The following is a 22,938-nucleotide window of genomic DNA, read 5'->3' as shown; positions in this document are numbered from 1 at the left end:
TGATTCACATCCAGAAAAAATATTGTACCCGGATTCCACAACAAACAACTTACCCAACAAAGGAAAAAGCATGTATGAGGATGCAGCCTTATAATGTAGAACTATGGGTACACCTCCAAAATCCATTAAGAAAAAAAAAAAAAAAAAAAAAATAGTTTTAATGTTGAAAAACCTTTTTTTATGACACGATGGATGGTCAGGAACAATAAAAGTTTTTAAGTCTAAAAATTAACTTATTTTACAACATATTATCTACCTCTTCTATTTTCAAGATGGTCGTATGTTTATAGATCTATTTGATTTTAATCATTTTTAAAATTAAAATTTTTATAATTAAATATAAAAATAGATTTTGAAATAATACTAATAACGTTTTACATCGAAATTATATACCATGATAAAATTGAAAGATGCACCTTATCTCTACAGCTACGGATGCATCCGTAGCACACCCCAAAAAAATCTCAATCCAAGTTTTTCTCTATTTTAACTCTTTCCTGTTTACATAAATTTTCTCTCTCCATTTTCCCTTGTTTCTCTATCTAAAAGTTGGCTTTCTACCTCTTGGAAACAACTCCCTCTCTTCATTTTTCTTCTCTCTCTAGAAGTTGGCCTTTTGCCTTTAGGAAGCAATCTTCTCTCTCTATTTTTTCTTTCAATCAGTATCTCATGGGGGAGGTGCAGCATTATTTGTATATGAAAAGGTCTCGAGCAAAAGGACGAAACTGTCGCTCTTCCTCTTGGAAATTCTTCATATAAACCAAAGACCAGACGCCTTTGTAGAGAGAGAAAGTAAGAGAAACTGGAGCTGTAGAGAGAGACAGTAAGAGTGAGAACTCTGGAATGGTGGAGTTCAAATGGAGAGCGAAGAGTGAGACGCGTGAGTCTCGAATGGAAAGCACCCAACAGAAGCATTTCTAGAGAGAGAAAGAGGAAGAGAGAAGTGAAGATTTTGAAGTGGGAAGCTCTTACAAACATGTATTCTGTTTCTCTGTCATCTCAAGCTTGTTGTCTCCAATGGGTTCTACTCAGGATCCCTGTTTTCTCCTTTTCGTTTCATTTTTTTTAGAGAGAGAAAGTAGGTACAAGTATATGTTCTTTGTTTCTCTCATCTCCAACTCATGCTGTTTACTGGATTCTCCCCAAAAACCCTCTTTTCCTAAATTTCGATGTTTGCATCGATTTTTATTATTTTTATTATTGGGTTAGAAAGAGAGAGCATTTACTCTGTTTCTCTTGTTTCCAGCTTACTGTCTTCAATGGGCAATTCGAGAAAACCCTTTTTTGTACCTTTTTTTTTTTCAATCCTCAATTTTTTTATCGGTTCTTATGCTTTGATTATTGAGTTAGAGAGAGAGAGAGAGAGAGAGAGTGCTCAGTATCATTTACTCTGTTTCTCACTCATCTCCAGCTTATTTTGTTCTATGGGTACTCTCCAAAAGGCTGCTAGTTTCTTTATTTTTGAGTTCCCTTTATTCTCATTCTTTGAAGTTTGAGTTTAGAGGCCATGGAAGGTGGGATTCATCCGGGAACCGATGCATCAGCTTTCAGAGATTGCTTCTCTCTAGCTTGGAGGAATCCCTATGTTCTTCGCCTTGCTTTTTCAGCAGGCATTGGTGGCTTGCTCTTTGGCTATGACACAGGTATGTCCTGATCGATTTCTAAGAAATTCAATTCAAGATAACGACTTAGAGAGAGAGAACGTTGAAGTTGGGGTTAAAGTTTATCTATGCTTCTTAGTTCTTATGAAGTTCTGGTTATGGGACTGATAAATCTTGACTCTCAAAAAGAATGTCAGAGAGAGAGAGCTTCATTTATATTTGCAGTGAAATCTGGTTATGGGTCTGGTACTTCTTCTCTAAATTTGAAAGATTTGGAGTTAAAATGAAAGGGGAAGAAAGAGAAATGGAAATCAGGATTAGAAATATTCCTTTTGATGAAACTCTGGTTTTGGGGATTGATAGAGGAGGTTGGGTCAGCTGTATCATTGATATGAATGCGTAATTGGTTGAAATTGGGCTGGTTTTTTAAAATTACAGGGTTGCTTGAAAAAATGGGGATCTTTTTTTAGAGAGAGAGAGAGAGTTTTCAGTCTTTTTTTAAGATGGAGATTGAGTGTTTTTCTTTTTGGTGTTTTGCAGGTGTTATTTCAGGTGCACTCTTGTATATTCGGGATGATTTTAAGTCTGTTGACAAGGAGACGGTTTTGCAGGTTACTACTCTCCTCCCTCCCTCTCTCTCTAACAAACAAACACATCAATGAGCAGCTTTAGGTCGTTGCTCTCTCTCTCTCTCTAAAACACACAGTCTCTCTCTCTCTCTCTTGAAGCTTCAGGTGTTTGGTCTAATGAAAACTGTGTCTAAAACACTCTCTCTCTCTCTCTCTTTCTTGAAGCTACAGGTGTTTGGTATACTGAAAACTCTCTAAAATACACAGTCTCTCTCTCTCTCTAACAAACAAGAACGAGAAGCTTTAGGTGGTTGCTCTCTCTCTAGTACACACATCAATGGTGAAAATTCATGTGTTTGATCCTATGAAGAAATCTCTCTTGAAGCTTCAAGTATTTGGCCAACTGACGTCTCTCTCTCATAGACAAGTTTGAGGTGTCGCGGTCTCATTTCTACATAGACTCATAGAAACTGTGTCCTTTCGAGAAAACGGCTCTCTCTCTCTTAATGGTAGGTAGAGAGTTGAGATTAAAAAGAAAATAAAACTCATAAAAGTTGCTCTCTCTCTCTCTCTAAAAAGAAAATAAAACTAAGAAAAATTGCTCTCTCTCTCAAAAGAAATATCTCTCTCTCGCCTATTATTTTTTCAAATAGTTTAAGAGTTAGTTATTTTTTACCGGAGTGATATAATTAGGAATGAAAAGCACTGACTAGGGTGTGGGAAGCTACCACCACAACGCTAGATAAAGGCCATACTAATGGAGGTCTCAACTGCTAATAATATCTAGTGTGAAATGTAATTGTTTGAATATGTTATGAATTTTTTTCTTAAGAAAAAGATTTTTCAATTTAGAGCTTAGTCAATGGAATAGATGCAACTGCCCAACTTCACATCTAATGGCCAAGATTAATTGTGACTTTTATGTTAAACTCATCATCATCATAGTCTTTTCCAATTAATTAGATTATGCTACAAATATTGGTCTATCATTATGCTCTATTAAAGGCTATACCCCTACAGACGCTAGAAGTCCGCATATTTTCTAAACTACTTTCAACCACGATCTTTTGGACTTACCTTTTGTCCTTTAACTTCCATTTGAACTAGCTCATACCTCTTAACATGTATTGTAATTGGTGAGCACCACATATGCCTAGCCCAATTAAGTTTACTCTCTCTCATTATCTTATCGCCTATTGGTGCTACATCTAAATTTTTTCAATTGAATTCATTTCGAATTTTATCCCTTCTTATTTTGTCATTCATCCAAATCAAAATCCTCATCTCCGCTACACTTACTCTAGAAATATATTGTTTTTTGTCTACCCAATATTCAGTCTCATAAATCAAAGCTACCCTCACAACTGTTATATAAAACTTGTCTTTCATCTTCATTATTATGCGACGATCACATAAAATTACTGCCCCATTGTGAACTCCACTTACCAAACATAAAAATGGTCTCATCATATTTTCCTTTCAATAATATTGGTTCCACCAAAAGAAAGGCTTGTATGTTCCCACGTGAGCATATCCATCTATTTATTCCCTCTGGTCGAATCCTATGTAGGAGTATATTATTAGGACTTGGAAATTTGGGGATGTAACCTCCTTTTATATAAGTACCGACTTATAAAAATAAAAAATACAAAAAAAAGGAATTATTAACACTATATGTGCCGGAGAAAATAGCATCTTAATTGAGTAGAGAGCAACCAACCATTAAGACGATTACAAGAACAGAAAACCTTTTTTTTTTAATACTCAATTGATGATACTTTAGTGAATACCAAAATTTGAGATTGATAAAATCCTGCTAAATAGTTCTTTGCTCGAGGGAGTAAGTGTGCAGTGTGATCCTACTAGAGTATGCTACACACATGTACTCATTAATTTTTTATGGTAGTGCCTTTATTTGGGCACCAAATGCGAGGGAAGGCTGACGCCTATCATTGGATCGGTAGCTAGCCTGATCTCCCATCCGATATGCAATGTGCACATTGGATGGTGGGGATCATCCGGTCACAGATCCAATCATCGGTGGGGGAGGTCACTCACCCACAGGGAAAGATTCATGTTGAAAGAAAAAGATACAGGTAGGTTGCAACCTAATGGTGCCATCAATTAGGTCAAGATCAGACGGCTCATAATTTATATCATATGTTGCTTTATAAACTATTTTTTACATGAAATTTCTGGTTTATCCAATTTGATAGGGTGTACTTAATAAAAAAAAAAAAAAACAAAATATTCTCAAAATTTACAAAGATATTTTTGATAATTTTATTTTATAAAAATTATTTTTTCATAATTTTATTAGGTATACCTTATCAAAAGTAGGTACAAATCTAAAGCCTTAATAACTTATAAAAATAAATAAAAATAAAATAGTGCCAGGAGATCAAAATTTGACAGTGGAGAGCATACCTAACTTACTATAGAACTTCACTGCTTTATACCCTACTGAACATTCCACATTTTTCTATTACAAAGGCTTAGTTTTTGAGTTTTTCTCTTCGTAGTTTATGTGCAAACTACATTACACTTTGAGAAAGTATACAATGACCTAGATGGCCACATCTATGGTCATAAATGTTATCCCCATCCAATTAAGGAGTGAATGGTGATGCAGATAGTGGGACCCAGGGTGTTAAATCCCCCTATTTTTCCATCACCATTCACCCACATATTGATTGGACATTGTGACACTTAGGATTACTAGGGTCATAAGATAGTAGCACCCTCTAGCATCTATTACTATTTCTGCTACTTGTGCTACAACTAATTATAACTGAGTGGTAATACAATTACAATCATGGTAAAGTATTCAATGCAAGCATCTTGGGTTTGCTATAATGTGCTAGGATCTCCTTAGCCCTCTGATGTCAATAATGACCGGTTGGAATGTGTTTTCCTTTGCTCAAAGCACAACGAAAATTTTTTACAGACTAGAGTAGAGAATGACTCACCTTAGCCGTCATTGGTTAACAATGGACGGCTGGGGAGGTGCAAGAGAACTGTAGGAAACCTAAGTACTAACATTTTATACAAATCCTAATATTATTTATCATGTTGTTGTTGTCATTGTTGCTATTTTCATCATATTTATTATTAGAGTAATGATCCTATGAGACCCTCCCACACCCATGTGTCTGATCTCAAAGGATTACTATTAAATTTGGTTCAGATATCTAAAAAAATTGAATTATTATTAATAATTACTATTACTAATTGTTGTTGTTATCGTTGTTGTTGCCTTTATTATTATTATTGTGATCATTAATATTATTCTCATTCTTGAATAACTAATTTACATATTTGTGAGCAACAACAATAGGGGGCTATAGTGAGCATGGCGGTGGCGGGGGCAATCATAGGGGCAGCGATAGGAGGGTGGATGAACGACCGCTTCGGCCGTAGGACTTCAATCTTGACCGCTGATTTCCTCTTCTTTGTGGGGGCTGTGATCATGGCCTCTGCACCAGGCCCTGCACTTCTTATCGTGGGCCGCATTTTTGTGGGCCTCGGTGTGGGCATGGCATCCATGACTGCGCCGCTTTATATATCCGAGGCTTCTCCGGCCAAAATTAGGGGGGCTCTTGTAAGCACCAATGGATTCCTCATAACTGGAGGCCAATTCTTATCATACCTCATCAATCTTGCCTTCACTAAGGTACGTCCATGTATGTATGTAGGTATGTATGCACGTATGTATCCATCCGTGTAAATATGCTTGTGTTCATGTATTGGTCCATGAATATATCCATATCTATACATCTATGCATATAAGTTTTTATATGTGCAGTCCATGCATGCCTCTCATGCATGCGTGTTTGCCTATGTATCTCATGCTAAGTACATGTGTGTGTACTCTTTATTTGCTTATGCATGTGCATGCTTCTATACATGGATCTATATGTATGTCTATGTGTCTATGCTCATAGGATACATGTGCATGCATGTTAGATGGGCATGTGTGAATTAAATGGGACGGTATGCCATAGTCCAATAGACTATGGGAAAAAACCATAGTTCCATTGGGTCATCACCTTCAACTGACATGATGGAGTTTGATTGCCAGAGAAGCCATGCTTTGTTATGATCGGTCCCGTACACTCTCAGTCATCCATCAATTCATTAGACAGTGATGACCCAACGAATGAAAGAATGCATGTATTCATGTGTATGTGGGAAGTTTGAATCACATATGTGGCCGTGTAATGAATGTATCTCCATTGCCATTCCTTTTTATATCAGAGAAGGTAGAATGATCTATATGTCTTCATTTAGATACATGTACGTGTCTATGTATTCATGTATCCATGTATACATGATGGTTTGAATTTGTTTTAGACACATGGAACGTGGAGATGGATGCTTGGAGTTGCAGGTATTCCGCCACTTGTTCAATTTGGGTTGATGTTGTTTCTCCCCGAATCTCCTCGATGGTTGTACAGAAAGGTGATGATCCCTTTTCGCCTTCGAATTTAGCTATTTTCATGTCACTTCTTGTATACATTTATCTATGTTTATAATATAAATGCATGTTCTATCTTACGAATATAAACAGATTAGTGGAGTTAATTTCTTTTATTTTTTCTCAATTGCATGTGACACTTTAAATGATGCAGATATGCATGATCTGTCACTATGACAAATGACAGCATGTACGTATATGTGCACATGCATGTGGTTAGGTTGATTGGTATTTTTCTCCAGCCATGTATGTGTTTGCATGTGCCTTGCACATCAATGAATTTGTCTGATCTGATGTTTTCTTTGCTTATACAATGTTTATGTGCATACATCTAAGCATGCATGTATGCGCATCTAAGCATGCATTTCTAACCAGTGTTTTGAAAAACAGTGACTCGGGCTCGGCCTCGGCTGGGTGGTGTATTCGGGAATTCGACTCAAGTCCTTGTTTTTATGTTATTTTTCTTTTGAGACTGGGCCTAGTTAGGCAGTCCTACTCGGCGGAGTTGGCCTCTGACTCGGGCTCAAGACCCTGGTGAATTTGAGCCTGAGCTATTAACACCATAAAGTCTAACCCGCCCAACATCTAAAGCTTGCCTCTCTTGCCACTAATAAAATGTTCTGAAACTTCCATTTTAATGAAGCATTCAGTGTTTTATCAGCTCCAAAGTTCGTTCTATGCAGTACTTTTAACACACACATGCTCTCTAGTACTTTAACACACATTCTCTCTCTCTCTCTCTCTCTCTCTCTCTCTCATGCACACACTGGTTTGCAGGGTCGGGAAGACGAGGCCATTAACATACTGAAAAAGATATATGCACCCCATGAGTTAGAGGCCGAGGTGGAAGCACTGAAGGAATCTGTCGAAACAGAGATAAAAGAAGAGGGGTCCTCTGAAAAGATCAACTTCTTAAAGCTCTTCAAAACCAAAACAGTGAGAAGAGGACTGGTTGCAGGTGTTGGGCTTCAAATTTTCCAGCAATTTGTGGGAATTAACACAGTGATGTACTATAGTCCAACCATAGTCCAATTCGCTGGATTTGCATCAAACCGGACTGCTCTCTTACTATCTCTCATCACATCTGGCCTCAATGCATTTGGGTCAATTGTCAGTATATACTTCATAGATAGAACAGGAAGGAAAAAGCTTCTGGTTATCAGTTTAGCAGGGGTGATTCTGTCTTTGGGACTTTTATCTGCTGTCTTTCATGAGACCACGACACATTCACCAAAGGTCAGCAGTCCCGAAACAATGAAGTTTGCGGGATATGTGTGCCCTGATTATCAGTCAGCGACAACAAGCTCGTGGGACTGTACGAAGTGCTTGAAGGCTTCATCACCAGCTTGTGGTTTTTGTGCTTCAGGCCAAAATAAGGTGATTTTCTTCGTCTCCTCTTTTTTGCTTAAATTTGAAAAATGGGCTGTTTTTCTTGCACTCCTTAAATTATATGACTAGATTTGTGTGTGTGCACACACGCCCCTATGTCACAATGACATGGATACGAGAATCGGTGTTGACTCTGTTTGAAGAATCCGGTGCACCTACCTACATTTTGCCAAGTCCAGCGTAGCACATCCAGACTCTGAAATATGTACGTATTTATATTCAAATATATAATTAATAATAGAATATAAAAATAAAACATGTAGGTCCAAATTAAAGACATGCATATCCAATTCATGGAATACATGCACCTATGTCATCATCATCATAACCTTTTCCCAATTAATACATGCGTCCATGTGTGTCTTACTAAAAAGACACACGTGCTTGCTTTGTCCAATTTGGGAACTCATGTGTCCACATAGCAAACATGTAATGATATGGATGTCCAATCTATGTGTCCATGTCTTGTAAGTCAACAAATGTGTCTGGTTCGTTGGTGTGCGTATTTATACATGTGTCTGTGTTTTCACATATAATCATGCTTCTGAGGATACATGCTATACATGTCGTATGAGTATGTACACACACGAATGCGCACAACAAGAGGCTCCAAACAGATCCAGTCTGTGTATATGAGTTTGTAGGTATCTATAATTGGTGTGTGTATATTCACAAAGTTTGCAAATACATATTTTAGTGTGTGCGTGCACGCATGAGCGTCCTTAAGCGATGTTCATTTTGGTTTACATGTGTTTACTTCCATCCATTTTTGTGTGTATAAGGACACGTACAGTTTGTGGCCTAGGCCGAAGGCCTTGATCAAAGTCACAGTTATGCCTCTACAATGAAGCCACAGTTCATTGTTTTCCTCTTTCTTTCAATTTCAAAACTGAAATTTCTCTTTTTGTTTATAAATGTATGTGGATTTCCCTCTGCAGACACAGACACTGATCTTTTGATATCTCCTTGCCTCTTCTAATAATCCTCTTTTCGCAGCTTTTCCCTGGTGCATGCTTATTATCAAACAACACTGTAGGGAATCTATGCCACTCCCAACACCGGCTATGGTACACAAGGGGTTGCCCCAGCCCATACGGGTGGCTCGCACTGATCGGTCTCGCTCTCTACATTATCTTCTTCTCCCCAGGCATGGGCACTGTTCCTTGGATCGTGAACTCTGAGATCTATCCTCTGAGATTTAGAGGGGTTTGTGGTGGAATAGCAGCCATGGCGAACTGGATCTCTAACTTAATCGTGGCACAATCTTTCTTATCTCTAACTGAGGCCATTGGAACTTCATTTACATTCCTGATTTTCGGTGTGATGTCAGTTATCGCACTTATTTTTGTGATAGTTTGTGTGCCTGAGACAAAGGGACTGCCAATTGAAGAGGTGGAGAAGATGCTTGAGAAGAGATCGTTAGCGTCCCAGTTGAAATTTCGAAAGAAGAGATCAGCTCAGATTGAGAAGAACTAAAGATGACCTTGAGAAGGGGAAGGGGGTGGTGGTGGTGGTGGTTTTTGGGTGGGGGTTGTATGCAGTGAACGCATTATGTTATGTTGAGGATTCACACGGTGCAAGGCAATGTGATTTCGTAGATCAATTGAAATGGGTGGTTCAGGCTCAAGAATTACCTTTGGTGTTTTTTGAAGTTCTCCTTGGTCAGAAGTGCTTTACAGTGTGTGTGCATTGGGTGACAATGTAACTTAAACCCTGCTAGTTTTGGCAGCCAAATAGTATCTTATAATATGATCAAGATGTAGTCCAGTACAGTTTGCTCAATCAGAAAGGGGGAAAACCAACAGGTTTGTGTTCTGACTCATGGGCACACATGCATGAGAGAGAGAGAGAGAGAGAGAGAGAGAGAGAGAGAGATTATTGACCTAAGATATTCAGTGCAAAAGAACTACTATAGTGAAAAGGGAAAATTTGAGATCATATTCCACCTGAGCTTCATTGCATAAGCTTTAATGGAGCAACAACATGCTCTTATATTACATACCAAATGAAAGAGAATATTCATGGTCAATCAGGAAGAAACCCAGCAAGATTGTTTTAGGTTTAAAAAAAAAAACAAACAAGATCATAGCCAAACAATTCTGTTCAGTTAGGATCATTCAATTAACAAAAACAGCCTTCCTAAGCTCAATGGGCACCTATAGGTTCGTTCCTAAACTTGATGGCATCTTTGGGTTTGAAATTCCATATGAGAGAGAGAGTTCAAGCAATATGTTCAGCTAAGGTCAATATCTTGACAAGCTTTTTCTTCCTGAGCTCATGAGGCACCGGACCAAAGACACGGGTGCCTATTGGCTCCCCTTGCTTGTTGACTAGAACTACAGCATTGTCGTCAAACTTTATTTCACTACCATCACAACGCCCACGTGGCATGGCAGCTCGAACAACGACACAGTACACAACCTCCCCTTTCTTCACTTTACCTCGAGGCTGAGCTTCTTTCACTGATGCAATTATGGTATCTCCAAGCCTTGCTCCTTTCTTCCCTTTCAAAGCTTGTATGCACATAACCCGCTTAGCACCAGAGTTATCCACAACTTTGAGATTTGTTCTCATTTGTATGAATGTTCGGGTTTGCTGCATTGGACACAGAGGACTTGTATAAACAATCTGACACAGGAATGGCTAATTGTTTTATCCACCAAACAAAAGAAAGGCTGAGTTTTCCATCATGTTTTAATAGAGAATGAGAAGCTAAAGAAACCAAGGCAACCTTTTCATTATGCTCTAACGGTGAAAGGGAAGCAGAAGTACTGGCACTTCCTTATGCAAACTCCCAAGCAAGTTGGCTTGGGAGCTGATCCACTTTGTTGGATTTGCCTGGCTGTTTGCTCAGCGGGTACAGATAATACATGAGAATGTGGGAACACGACTAAGCAACTCATGTTATATAGAAAATACTGAAATTAAAACATATTAATATATGCAATTTATTTTTCAGGAGGAAACAATTTTTTATAAAGTTCTCTATATTTTCCAGATGATAAGTCTGCTTTATCTTTCAGGAATCAAAGAAATTCCCGAAGATATTTCAGACACAACCTGCACCATATAACTGAAATACTTTTCATATTTGAACAAATGGAAAATAGGAATGCAGAAAGTGGTAGCAACATACATTATACTGGTAATTCTTTAAAAAGAATGGTGTTTCAGCAACTAGCATACCAACAAGTTTTAACCACAACTTGATGTCATGGAAAACCAATTACTTAATGTAATTGGTTTTCCATTACTGGCATACCACCAAGTTTTTAACCACAACTTTCTGTTTCCTTAGCCATATCTTTGATGTCATGGAAAACCAATTACTTAATGTAATCATTAAAAGCCTGAGACTAATCTCCTCAAGGATTATAATGCGATTGGAATTATTCATGTCCTTTATTAGCAATTTCTGGTAATTTCTCACATCATTAAAAAAGAAAGGACGAGAGAAGGAGGACCTGAGATAATAGATTACTCAAACTTGGCACTGCCAGCATATCATCGGAAGCTCTCAATAAACCACTAGAACGGGTGCCAAAGCTCCATGATATTGAGCGAGCAGCTATATGGATTGCAATGCAACGAAAATGATGTTAAGTTTCCCATAATAACATCTTACAAAACAATATTCACTGATTCCGATTATTAGAAAATCAATATTTGAATACAATGTACATTGACCTTCTAGATATACACAATTTGGAAAGCGTAACAACCGGATCCTTGGAGCCTCATCAACCAAGTGAATTCATCAAGACCTAAATAGCTCCTCCCTTCACATAATCTGGTTTGAAATATTACCGGTTTTCACTTCTCGAGGTATAAGTGAGATATAATACATAATGGTTACTGAGATATTACAAGTTTTCAGTGGAACAAGGCAGGCCTTTGGAGGGAGGATATGGCTAAGGGCCTAAGACATATTTGAGATACTACTAGTCTCAAAAAAAAAAGAAGCAAGTTGACCCTTGAGTGGTGTGGCACTAGTAGTTTTGCTTGTGATTCATTCCCTCGTTAAGACAATCATGCTTGTAAGTTCACGGTTGTTTCAAACATTGCATTCGAGCACTCCTTTTTGGAAATTTCTTTTGCATTCATAAATATTTTTTTAGAATGAACATTCATAAATATTCTTTTGGTGGGACTTGTTTTTCACAATTACATTAGCAAGCAGGCCATGCAAATACACACAGATAAGAGAGATCGTTTTTTGAGAAATGGTGACTAGATGAGAGACAGATGATTAAATTCTAATAACAAGTTTCCTAGAGAGAGATGGGATTTTGAATTTAGGGATCTTTACCTAACATGTTGGGGAAATTCTAATAATAAGTTTCCAAGCCATTTCCCTATCTGCATAAAAAATTCCATCTTATCTAGATATCAAAATTGTGGTCTAAAAGAGTTCGCCACAAGCTGTTCTTCACATTGCAATCTGCAACCTGAAATTTGAAGTATAATGAGTTTGATTATTTGGACCCCTTATCCATGTCCAGATTTCATGAAATTTAAACTGTAGGTCCCCAAGGTGTTCCCATGACTAAATAAAAAAATTCATCTTGATTGAATGTTGTGTTAGCTTGCAGAGAACTCTATCTCGACATCCCCAACATTTTGGGTCAAGATCCCTAAATCCTACATCCCTCAAGGTATAGGGTGATGCCTTCCTCTTCAGATCACTTGACCTACATCCTCTCAATGGATGGGGTCCCCTTTATTCTTGACCCAACATGTTGGGGAAATCGATACCAGTGTAATCAGAATCAGACCACCACTAAACCAGTGAGCGGGCTGTCCCGATAGAATTCGGTTGTACTAGCTAGACCGGATTTTAATAATACAAAAAAATATATGAATAATAGTTTAAAGGCATGAAATATATTAAAAAAAATTGCCCAAATTGTTTGCCCAGTCAAACCGGTCAAAACCAAAACTAGTCAAACACTGGTTTTGACCAAACTTGGCTTTTATTTTAGACCAGACCAGCCAAGGCACCGGTTCACCGTCCAACTACTAGTCAAGTCCAGTCTTGATAGCAGTATCGCATGATATATTCTAAGGGGGTCCGAGCTCCATTTGGTTAAGAATCGAGGTCCCATGCACACATAACTAGGATTTTCTAGGTCGGACACACAATCCATACAATATTATTATGATCAATCAACTAATAATTTTCTAACAATAAGAGTTCTATTAAAAACTTTAAAAAATACAATAGTTCTACAATATTTTAATAATTGTGTACTCATGTGATTGTTTAAAGATATAGAATTTATAAGAAATTTTAAACTCCAATCATTGTATACAAGCTAATTTTCCGCATTTCTTTGAGTGTAGTTATGAGTCTAGTGTAAAAGCAATCCTATCCCAATTTCATTGGAACAAAAATGTTATTAAATTTAAGCCAAGGGTTGGCCCTTCTTCATTGAACAAAAAATATTACAATTGATACAATATTATAATGATCAATCAACTCATAATTTTCTAATAACATCAGAGTCAGAGCCTTTTTCCAACTATTTGGAATTCGCTACACGAATCCTGCTCCCCCATTCTGCTCTATCAAGGGTCATATCCTCAGTGAGGCCATAGATCCCGTATCTTTTCAATAATATTCCAACAATAAGAGTTTTATTTTTTTTAAAAAAAAATCTAAAAAATACAAACATCCTATAATATTTTAATAATTTTTTAGTCATCTAATGGTAGTTTAAAGAATTGAAATTTATAAGAAATTTAAAAAATCCGATCATTCTATAATAATTTAATTTTTTGCAATTTTTTGAATGTAGTTATGAGTCTAGTGTAAAGGCAAGCATGTCTCGATTTTGTTGGGGAAAAAACAAGCCTGTCCGGATTTCGTCGGGAAAAAAATGTAATAAAATTGAAACCAAGGGTTAGCCCTTCTTCATTGAACAAAAAGTATTAAGATAAGAACTTCAAACATGTAGATAGTATAGTCAACCACAAAAGTCAACTTCATCAAAAAAAAAAAAACACCAAGGCAAATCACTTGTGTGAACAAAAGTGCAAATAATTTATTATGTAATATTTTAAAAGGGTTAATACTCTTATTATAACTAATGTATTTGCTTTTTGATTCGCAAATCCATATTAATGGAAACTTAATAGAACCTCGATCCAGTTTACCTATGAACCAAAGATATGATGGTACGATATAGGAATCCTAGACAGTTAAGGATCTTGATCCCAAAGAATTGGAATTGAGCTTCCAAAGTTCAAAACTCGCAATCCCCTGGAGATCCCTTCCATTGGGAGCTGGATCTAGATCCAGAGTGGATCACAACATGGGATGGGCGATCCTGGTAACTATTCTATGGACTTGGATTGCTAAGAATTAGGTTCTAGTAGCTGCAAATACTGCAGAAACATTGAAAAAATAACCATAGATCATATAATATCTCCAAATATTGCAGAAATGACGAGGGAATCCCCATAAAATCATATAGAAGATTCACATGTCACAGAATTCTCTATACACTTGGCAATCATGTCTACAAAGATCCATGTGGCATCATACTGTTGCATATCTCTGAGTTCCATCATCACTCCAAGCACTCTCACAAGATGGCAATGGTAGAAAGGAAATTATTGTGTGAGCACCAAAATGTTCAGGATAGTTTAAGACCCATGTCATTGATTGCATGTACTGTGTACCCTTCTATGGAGACTAGAATTGGCTTTCTGTGTACCATAAGTTCATGGTTCCCTCAGAATCAGAACTAAATTTAAAATGGTCATGGCTAGCAACCTTTTTCAACCATATCTTAATTCTAGATGCAAGCAACACAAAATTTTCTACAAACATCTCTAACATACAGGTCACAGCTCTTTCTATGTAATAAGTACACAGGCAGACACTCAAAGGATACAATAGCAAATAACTTACAGATGTTTTCCTAAACAATACAGATGCAGATACATAAAAAGAAAACGAAAACATACACAAAGAGTATATGGTCAACTATCAAGTAAATGAATGGAGACATCAAACTTCAATTACTTCAAGAAAAATTTCAGGATGCATTTACAGGAAGTCATCACTCATGCTCGTGTGCACTTGGCTTAATTCATTGTTATCAGTTAATGCAAAAAGAGAGACAAAACAAAAAGACAGCCGACAACTCAAGATGGAACCTACCAGCTGAGCAGGCAAAAAATATCCGAGCACTCATATCTGCTTTAATGCAATGAATTAAGATTGTATCCGAATTTTTTGCCTGATAGATAAATTAGTTAGTAAGAAGTTCTAAATGGCGTTCATTGTAGACAAATCAGACAAGTTAGATATCAAGAACTGGTAAAAATTTGAAAATAAATAATCTAGCAACTGAGATTATGGAGAAACTATACTGACAAAACTCGTAAGCCACCGAACTTGCAAAGAGAAACTTACATATAGAAACTATGAATAGCTAGAGTGTGACATATAACTAAACTATGAAGAATTCCTTCAAGTGATTCTCATTTAGGGAAACCAGCATGGAGAGAACATACACAAAGACAATACAATCCTGGTGAGATCGAGACTAAATTCCTAGGCAAAATTGAGAGTAATCTCTTAGATTAAAAATTAAACACGATCATTATTAATTACATCTGAATCTACATAAATTTTCATTTCACACTCAAGCTCTTTTTGTATGTGTATGGGAAGGATACACCCGTATAAGTGTAGACATGTGTCCAATGGTGCCTCACGATGCTAAACGTGCTTAAATGTGAAGAAAAGACTCAAAATAACATTAGCCTATTCAATTACTAGGCTGTAACAAAATTCTAGGCTTTACACTATAAAGAGTGCGTGCTTCAAGAAAATTTTCTATAAAAACTTTCCAATAGAATAAGCTGATTTTGTTATATTTACATCTAATTGAGACAAAATTCACCAAGATCCCTTCAAGAAGGAAAGTGAGCTATGCAACCGCTAACAATATGACACAGGGAAGATGGAGGGAATAAATAATTAAATAAAAATAATAATAAAAGGTGAGAGAATATACTCTCTATCAAGGTCTGAAAGAAAATCCACCTCAAAGATCTTTTCACAATATCAACTCTCTAATCAATCACTAATTCTCTTCCTTTACAAAGAGGGGATCTTAAATACAACTGAAATAATAAAAAACACATTTATCTCTTTCCAAAGATTTTCTCCCTATCTCTCTACCTACTTTCACTATTTTTTCTCTCCTATACATTTCCTCTCTATCTTCTTTTTCTTTTCCATCACATGACCCCTGTCTCTCTTTTTGTCTCTCTCTAACTTCCACGTCCTCCATAATTTTAAGAAGCCCTCACCCATCTCAACCCCTACAAAATGGAAACTATATACAAAATGGAAACTATATCCTCATAAAAATATATCCTAACCAACTCCCATAGCGGATTTACTATTTTACCTTTTAAATCTCTACAACTAAAGAAGACCATAATACCCCTAAAGAAAACTAAAATCTCAAAAAACACCTTTTCTAAAATTAAAAAAATATAAAATAAAAAATTAAACAACCCCGATTTTTTATTTGCATCACATTAGAAGAAAAATTTATTCATAATTTTATCAATTTCCGAGTACTCCATAAACTGAAAATCCAACAACAAAATGTTGAAGGCATGTAATATCCATGCCAATCTCTACTGCGGGATGAAATAGATAGATCATTTGCCAGCTACCGAAGGATGAAACAGATGCATCATTTGCCAGGTCGGTTTGTAAACAAAACTTAATTATCAAAAAGAAAGGTTCCAAGCTCAACTAGTCCATCCACCAAGTTAACTCAACTCAAGACTTGAGACTACAAATTGATTCGATCAATGAATATGTTTCGACTCATAATATAGTAGATGGACTTGTATGTTTTAATATCTAGAATAAGAATTCTTCTATCTAATCTAATGGGCCCTAATGTTAGAATCTTATATTAGAAGAAGCACTTGTTTCTTTTGTTCGAAACATAAAATTGAAAGAAAAAAAAAAAAAAAAAAGAGGTTGAAACAAGATACAAGGGTTTCATTTTAAATATTCCATTTGAATGTTTTTTTGAATTTGAATAATAAAATAGAAATATAATATAGTTATAGTACTATAGAGAGTAAGTACATTTTTGTATGATTAATGAGATGGGGATTCTTATTTCCCCCATCGATTCACTTTTATCAAAGTATAAATACGATATGGTAGAATTGAAAGTATGCAAATTTTTGCACCATTACAACTACTAAAACTCAATTTCAATTAAGTCCATGTTCTATTCCCAGCCCCTGGTGGTGTTGTGTTAGCTACTTTTTTTGGGATTCCCACCTATCCCAAGTTCAAATTGGTGGAAATGGAAAAAAAAAAAAAGAACTTCGACCAGATACTCTTATTTCACGTGTAACAATCACAAAAACATCCAACACATAATTCCTTTTAGTTCCAATCCCCTACCCAAGTGAGATGGGCACCCCTCGTCACATCATCCCAATATTGCACACTCATATCCCATAATTGACTACCCAAAATAAAACAGAAGAATCAATTACCTCTGTCAATATCATCAGCATAATTTTTCAATGATGGTCAATCAATGTCGAGAACATATTGGTAGAAGGGATTGTTGGTACAAGTGTCAGCAAAGGTCATAGATACATTCATAGGATTAGGATGTCGGAAATGAAAGAAGCTTTGAAAAAGATGAAGAAGATAGGAAAGGCTTTAAGACCAGATGGTATCCCGATAGAGGCTTGAAAGTGCATGGGGGAAATTGACACTGACTAGCGGACAAAGTTGTTCAACAAGGTGTTGAGAACAATGAAAACGCAAGACGAATGGAGAAAAAGTATTGTGATACCTATTTACAACAACAAGTGAGACATACAGAATTGTGCAAACTATCGAGGGATCAAGTTTATGAGCCATACTATGAAGCTCTGGGAAAGAGTCATTGAGCAACGACTAAGGCATGAAACGAGTGTATCTGAAAACCAATTTGGTTTTATGCCAGGAAGGTCAACAACTAAGAATATTTTCCTACTTTGGCAACTGACTGAGAAGTTTAGGGCAAAGGGAAAAGACCTCCACATGGTCTTTATTGATCTAGAGAAAACTTATGATACAGTACCTCGAGATTTGATTTGGCGGGTGTTGAAAAGAAAGGCGTATCTAAACACTTCATCGATTTGGTGAGAGATATATATGATGGAGCGGTTACTAGTGTACGAACAACTAGTGGAGAGACGGTGAGTTTTTAATGACAATATGTCTACATCAAGCGTCAGCATTGAGCATGTACCTCTTTGTCTTAGTTATGGACGACTTAACTAGGCACCTACAGGCTGACGTACCATGGTGCATGTTGTTCGCAAATGAAATAGTTTTGATTGATGAGACCCGAAACGACGTCAACACAAAGTTAGAACGTTGGAGGGATGCTCTAGAATACAAAGGTTTAAAATTAGTCGGACTAAGACAAAGTATATGGAGTGCAAATTTAGTAATAATAGGAGTAGAGATGAGCAAGTAGTTAAGATTGACGGCCAGGAAGTACAAAAAAAACCGCACTTTTGATATCTTGGGTCAATAGTCCCGAAAAATGGAGAGATCGAGGAAGATGTCGCACACAGAATTAGAGTTGGGTGGGCAAAGTGGAGATGTACAATTGGAATTTTATGTGATCGTCGCATACCAATGAGGTTGAAGGGCAAGTTCTATAGGACAGCGGTGAGACCAGCTTTGTTCTATGAGGTGGAATGTTGGGTACACAAAAAACAACATACCCATAGAATGAGTGTCGCAGAGATGAGGATGTTGATATGAATGAGCGGCAAGACAAGAAGGGATATAATTCACAATGAATCTATTCGAAAGAATTTAAACATGGCACCAATAGGCGATAAAATGAGAGAGAGTAGACTTAGGTGGGCTGGCCATGTGTGGCGCCGACCAAATACAACACCTGTTAGGAGGTGCGAATTAGTTCAAGTGCAATGACTGAAAAGGGTAGGGGGTAGGCCCAAAAGGACATGGTTGAAAGTAGTCCGAAAAGATATGATGACTTATGGCCTCACTCAGGATATGTCCTTTAATAGAGGAGAATGGAAACCATGATTCATGCAGTCAACCCCAATTAATTGGGAAAAGGCTAAAATGATGATGATGATGGTTAATCACAACAAGAAAAAAAAAAAGGTTTTTAAATAGATGATCAGCATGATAATATTTGAGTATAAACAAAAAAGAAAATGAGAATAAGTAAATGAATTCATCAGCCATCATCAAAAACATAAACCTTTGTATGCCTACTTAAACCATAAAATTAACGCTCTTAGGATTCATGCCATTTCTAGCAATAAACATGATACCTCATTTCAAGAACTTTCCATGAAGGTGTACGATTCACGGTTTCTCCATAACCAATAAAAAATTGAATTATTGAAATAATCGTGAATAATGATTATCCATTGTGAGATAAATACAACAAATAATACTATGGAGATGGAAGAAAAAATTGATCCTTGACAACTCGCCTTTTTCTTTTTCCCTTTTTGGCTAAACCTATTAGTTTGCCACAGCTAACATGCTAAAAAGAAATACTGAAGGTTTTAAAATAACAACCTAAAAAACCTTTATTCGCAAGATCACAATATTTCAAAAAAAAAAAAAAAAAGGACCTAAATAGTAACACACGAAACCCTAGGTCTCCACTCCATGATCATAAGATTAAACTAATCTGAAACTCGAATAACAACAGAGAAAATCCAAATTCACCTAGCATACTCTCTCTCTCTCTCTCTCTTAAAAGAAAAGACCCAACCTAAACCAGCCATTTTAACTCTGATTCTCAACTTCATAACAATTTTCCATCCACTAGAAAGGACCCAGCTCTCAGGACAAACTAGCCTCGCCTCTCTTTTGATAAAGAAATCCATACATGGAGAGAAAGCGGGAGAGAAGTAGAAACAGATTGTACCTGGAAGTAACTAGACTTTATTCTTCTTCTTCTTCTTCTCGCTCTTAGAGAGAGAGAGAGAGAGAGAGAGAGAGATCGTAGCTCAGGGTTTTTCTCCTCCTTGTTACAGAGCCATGATTAGGGCTCCCGTTAGGTTTAGGGCGAAAGAGAGTGTGTATGGGTTCTATTCGGCTTAGCAACAAGGAAAAGTAATTGCTGGGTCAGGGAATGCACTTATATGGTTGCGTCCCCTTACGCACTCAACATTTGTCTTGTAAATAAATGTAAATACACAGTGGCCCAGCCCAAGCCTATTCGTGGCACCTTCCCATGGTGAGTTTCACTCTAAACGATGGCCCCCGCTTCCGCTCATGTGTATTGCGTATGATGCACCCGTGTGCACCGACCCTGCAAGGTCTCCTACCACCACGTTGCATGGGAACCCTACCATGTGTCTCATCTAGCCTTTGTTGTAGTGGGCCTCGACGCACACCACCATGCACGGTAAGGGGTATGTGTGCCTTGCTCCTGTGCGTCATTGAGGCACATGGGCACACATCGCACCACGGTGCATGGATGCCCCACCATGTGTCTCATCCAGTCTTGTCGCAGTGAGCGTTGATGCAAACCGCCATGCACGGTAAGGGGCGTATGTGCCTTCCTCTCGTGTCTCATTGAGGCGTGTGTGCATTGATTCAATTATGAATATATTTTTCTTCTACTTGTATGGTGTTCTCCTGAGGAGGAGAATTGTATCCAATGCGACTTTTATATCCATTTACAGTCCAATCTCCAAAACATAGGTCCATGTCACCATATTTGCGCACAAGGGTTTACCTAATCTTGGGTACCCATTTGTGGCGCTACAAATTTATCAATAAGAATGTGTCATGGACCTAAACATTTATAAATATAAATACAATTGACTCGCCTAGAAGATTAGTGTTGTAGACTAACTGCATGCCATTCGGTCCAAACAACCTCCTCTGTTGTGACCAAATTTTCGGCATCATTCCAACAAAAGCTAGATTTGCTTTGGAGGAGGGATCTGACACGTTGAAAGTTAGTCTTTAGCGTCCTCAATCTATTCCTTAGTCATTTCTTATAAAATCCATCCATGTACTTATCTTGCATTGCTTTTGCCATATTTTATAAGCATGTGGGGTCAAATTTTCTTGACTTTTTTTTTTGCCTTGACCTCGTTTACCATGAGATTAAAAAAGAAATATTGACTAGGGTTCCAATAGAAGGTTTTGGCTTTCCTATGGGCCTCGGTGATTTTAGTAGGAGGCTAAGAATAGGGAAACAGGTAAAGCTAGGCGCATTACTTTTAGGATCTACAAGAGTTTTTAAATAGATTCAATATTAGTGTTTTTCTATATAGATATTAAACATAAAGGTGATGGTATAAAATATCCATATATATTTTGGATGGTTATGCAAAAAGAATGAAGATTTAAATTGGGCAATTCTCCTCTTGAAATTTTTTTTGAGTTTTTTAAATAAATTCACTTTTCATTTCATTGAAAAAATTCATTTTAACTCTCATAAGGAATCATATATAATGCTAGCAGCTAGCAAGGCATGTAGTCAAGATTCTCTTGCATGGGTGTTGTTGATAATGCTAATAGCTAGCAAGGCATCTAGTCAAGACTAAACACATGTACATAAAAATCAGCATAAAATTAAATAAAGAAGTAAACTCTCCTTTTCATAACATTAAAATCAGCATAAAATTAAATAAAGAAGTAAACTCTCCTTTTCATAACATAAAAATCAGCATTAACATTTTTACTGTCGTACAACTTCAAACGTCTAGTACAACATTTGGTGTAAAAAAAAATTTATTTCAAGAATTTAGATAGATTTCTACAAAACCGACATTGAATAACTAAGTTTATGCCCTTCAAATAAGCATTGACAAATAAAGAAATGAATACAGGGTATCAATATCCAACAAAGATACATAACTGTGTAACTATCAAACTGCTTATTATGAGATCATAATAAAAAAGTATATCAGCAGAAAAGAGTATGGCATTCTGTAATTTTTAACGAGCCCCACAATATTTAAACTTCCAACTAGAGTATAGCATTCTGTAATTTGATTTCAATATTTGGGTTGTGCATACCAAAAAATACTCAGGAAGCATCTGAGTAGAATCTTTCTAGTTTTAGGATAAAATTGAAAAAAAAATTCAATAATTGTGCAATTTCATGACGATGAACAAGCCCCACTGCAAAAATCACAAATGGCTTTTATACAACAACAAAAAACCAGCAAGAAATAAAAATAATAATGCAACAAAAAATAAACCCATACCCACATTTTTCTACAGAACAAACTGTGCTTCTATACTCAATAAAATAAGTCAAAAATAAAAAAGCAACAAATTTCCATGGGGAAATCATAGAAAAAAAATTTGCTTTCATTGGTAATTAAAAAACACAGCACCATATAGAAGGACAAACAGGAAAATCACAATAATAAAATTCATACCCTTGTTGAAGAAGATGAAGTATATTGTACGGGGGTTCGTATGAGGGAAAACCTACCTTGATTGGTGAAGATGATCTTTACATTATGATGAATAAAAAATAGCAAAAATAAATAAAAGAACACCAGCCAAAAATAAAAGACAACCTTACCTTGTGGAAGAAGATGAAAGCTTACAAATGGATCCTCGCTTGAAGAAGATGAGGTATATTTTATATAAGACTTGCGAAATGGATCCCCGCTTGTGGGTCTGTGAGAAGGCAAGGACGTGAGAGAGGGGCAAGGGCGTGTGAGAACGAAGGACGCAGAGGTTTGTGAGAGGGGCGAGGGTTTTGTGAGGAGGCCAAGAGCTGGGCGAGGGTAGGTTTTTTGACGAGGTTCCTATAAGGCCCCGGCTTTATCAAAACAAAATAAAGCCTCACCTCAAATCGGATAGTACTTTCGGCGA

At 36.8% G+C, this 22,938-nt stretch overlaps 2 protein-coding genes across 10 annotated transcripts; one reads left to right on the top strand and one right to left on the bottom strand.

Annotated features, from left to right (window-relative positions):
• The first annotated feature begins 786 nt into the window (after nucleotides 1-786).
• On the top strand, nucleotides 787-9,851 carry INT2 (inositol transporter 2). Of its 6 annotated transcripts, none has more exons than XR_016048817.1 (7): nucleotides 787-978; nucleotides 1,503-1,643; nucleotides 2,142-2,212; nucleotides 5,508-5,843; nucleotides 6,524-6,631; nucleotides 7,425-8,241; nucleotides 9,033-9,851. XR_016048817.1 is itself a non-coding variant. In XM_006836297.4 (7 exons), exons 2-7 carry the CDS (start codon nucleotides 1,508-1,510, stop codon nucleotides 9,510-9,512), a joined length of 1,731 nt encoding a protein of 576 aa, XP_006836360.2. In that variant the 5' UTR covers nucleotides 787-978; nucleotides 1,503-1,507; the 3' UTR covers nucleotides 9,513-9,851. The 6 variants fall into 6 exon arrangements, 3 of the variants coding, with proteins under 3 accessions (XP_006836360.2, XP_011620776.2, XP_020518626.2); XR_016048818.1 differs by having other exon boundaries at nucleotides 1,492-1,643; XR_016048816.1 differs by having other exon boundaries at nucleotides 1,412-1,643.
• A 113-nt stretch (nucleotides 9,852-9,964) lies between these two features.
• LOC18427245 (Ribosomal protein L14p/L23e family protein) lies at nucleotides 9,965-22,796 on the bottom strand. Of its 4 annotated transcripts, XM_088857282.1 has the most exons (5): nucleotides 22,643-22,796; nucleotides 15,205-15,283; nucleotides 12,346-12,484; nucleotides 11,501-11,604; nucleotides 9,965-10,631 (listed from the first exon to the last, which is right to left on the bottom strand). In XM_088857282.1, exons 3-5 carry the CDS (start codon nucleotides 12,350-12,352, stop codon nucleotides 10,257-10,259), a joined length of 486 nt encoding a protein of 161 aa, XP_088713408.1. In that variant the 5' UTR covers nucleotides 12,353-12,484; nucleotides 15,205-15,283; nucleotides 22,643-22,796; the 3' UTR covers nucleotides 9,965-10,256. The 4 variants fall into 4 exon arrangements, with proteins under 4 accessions (XP_088713408.1, XP_011620777.1, XP_088713409.1 ...); XM_011622475.3 differs by lacking the exon at nucleotides 12,346-12,484; XM_088857283.1 differs by lacking the exon at nucleotides 15,205-15,283.
• Nucleotides 22,797-22,938: the final 142 nt, after the last annotated feature.

This window comes from Amborella trichopoda, chromosome 2, assembly GCF_054954075.1.
Source record: "Amborella trichopoda isolate Santa Cruz 75 chromosome 2, AtrichopodaSantaCruz75HAP2 v2.0, whole genome shotgun sequence".
NCBI classification, from domain to species: domain Eukaryota; kingdom Viridiplantae; phylum Streptophyta; class Magnoliopsida; order Amborellales; family Amborellaceae; genus Amborella; species Amborella trichopoda.
The sequence above is the reverse complement of the archived record's forward strand: the minus strand, read 5'-3'. Positions and strand labels throughout refer to the sequence as shown.

Excerpts from the sequence above, each read along its gene's own strand:
- INT2 (XM_006836297.4), top strand. The coding sequence starts at position 1,508 with ATGGAAGGTGGGATTCATCCGGGAACCGATGCATCAGCTTTCAGAGAT. Across the intron at positions 1,644-2,141 it reads GCTCTTTGGCTATGACACAG|GTGTTATTTCAGGTGCACTC; the intron begins GTATGTCCTGAT and ends GGTGTTTTGCAG. Across the intron at positions 5,844-6,523 it reads TCAATCTTGCCTTCACTAAG|ACACATGGAACGTGGAGATG; the intron begins GTACGTCCATGT and ends AATTTGTTTTAG.
- LOC18427245 (XM_011622475.3), bottom strand. The coding sequence starts at position 15,238 with ATGAGTGCTCGGATATTTTTTGCCTGCTCAGCTG. Across the intron at positions 11,605-15,204 it reads ATTTTTTGCCTGCTCAGCTG|CTGCTCGCTCAATATCATGG; the intron begins GTAGGTTCCATC and ends CAATCCATATAG. Across the intron at positions 10,632-11,500 it reads TGAGTAATCTATTATCTCAG|CAAACCCGAACATTCATACA; the intron begins GTCCTCCTTCTC and ends TGTCCAATGCAG.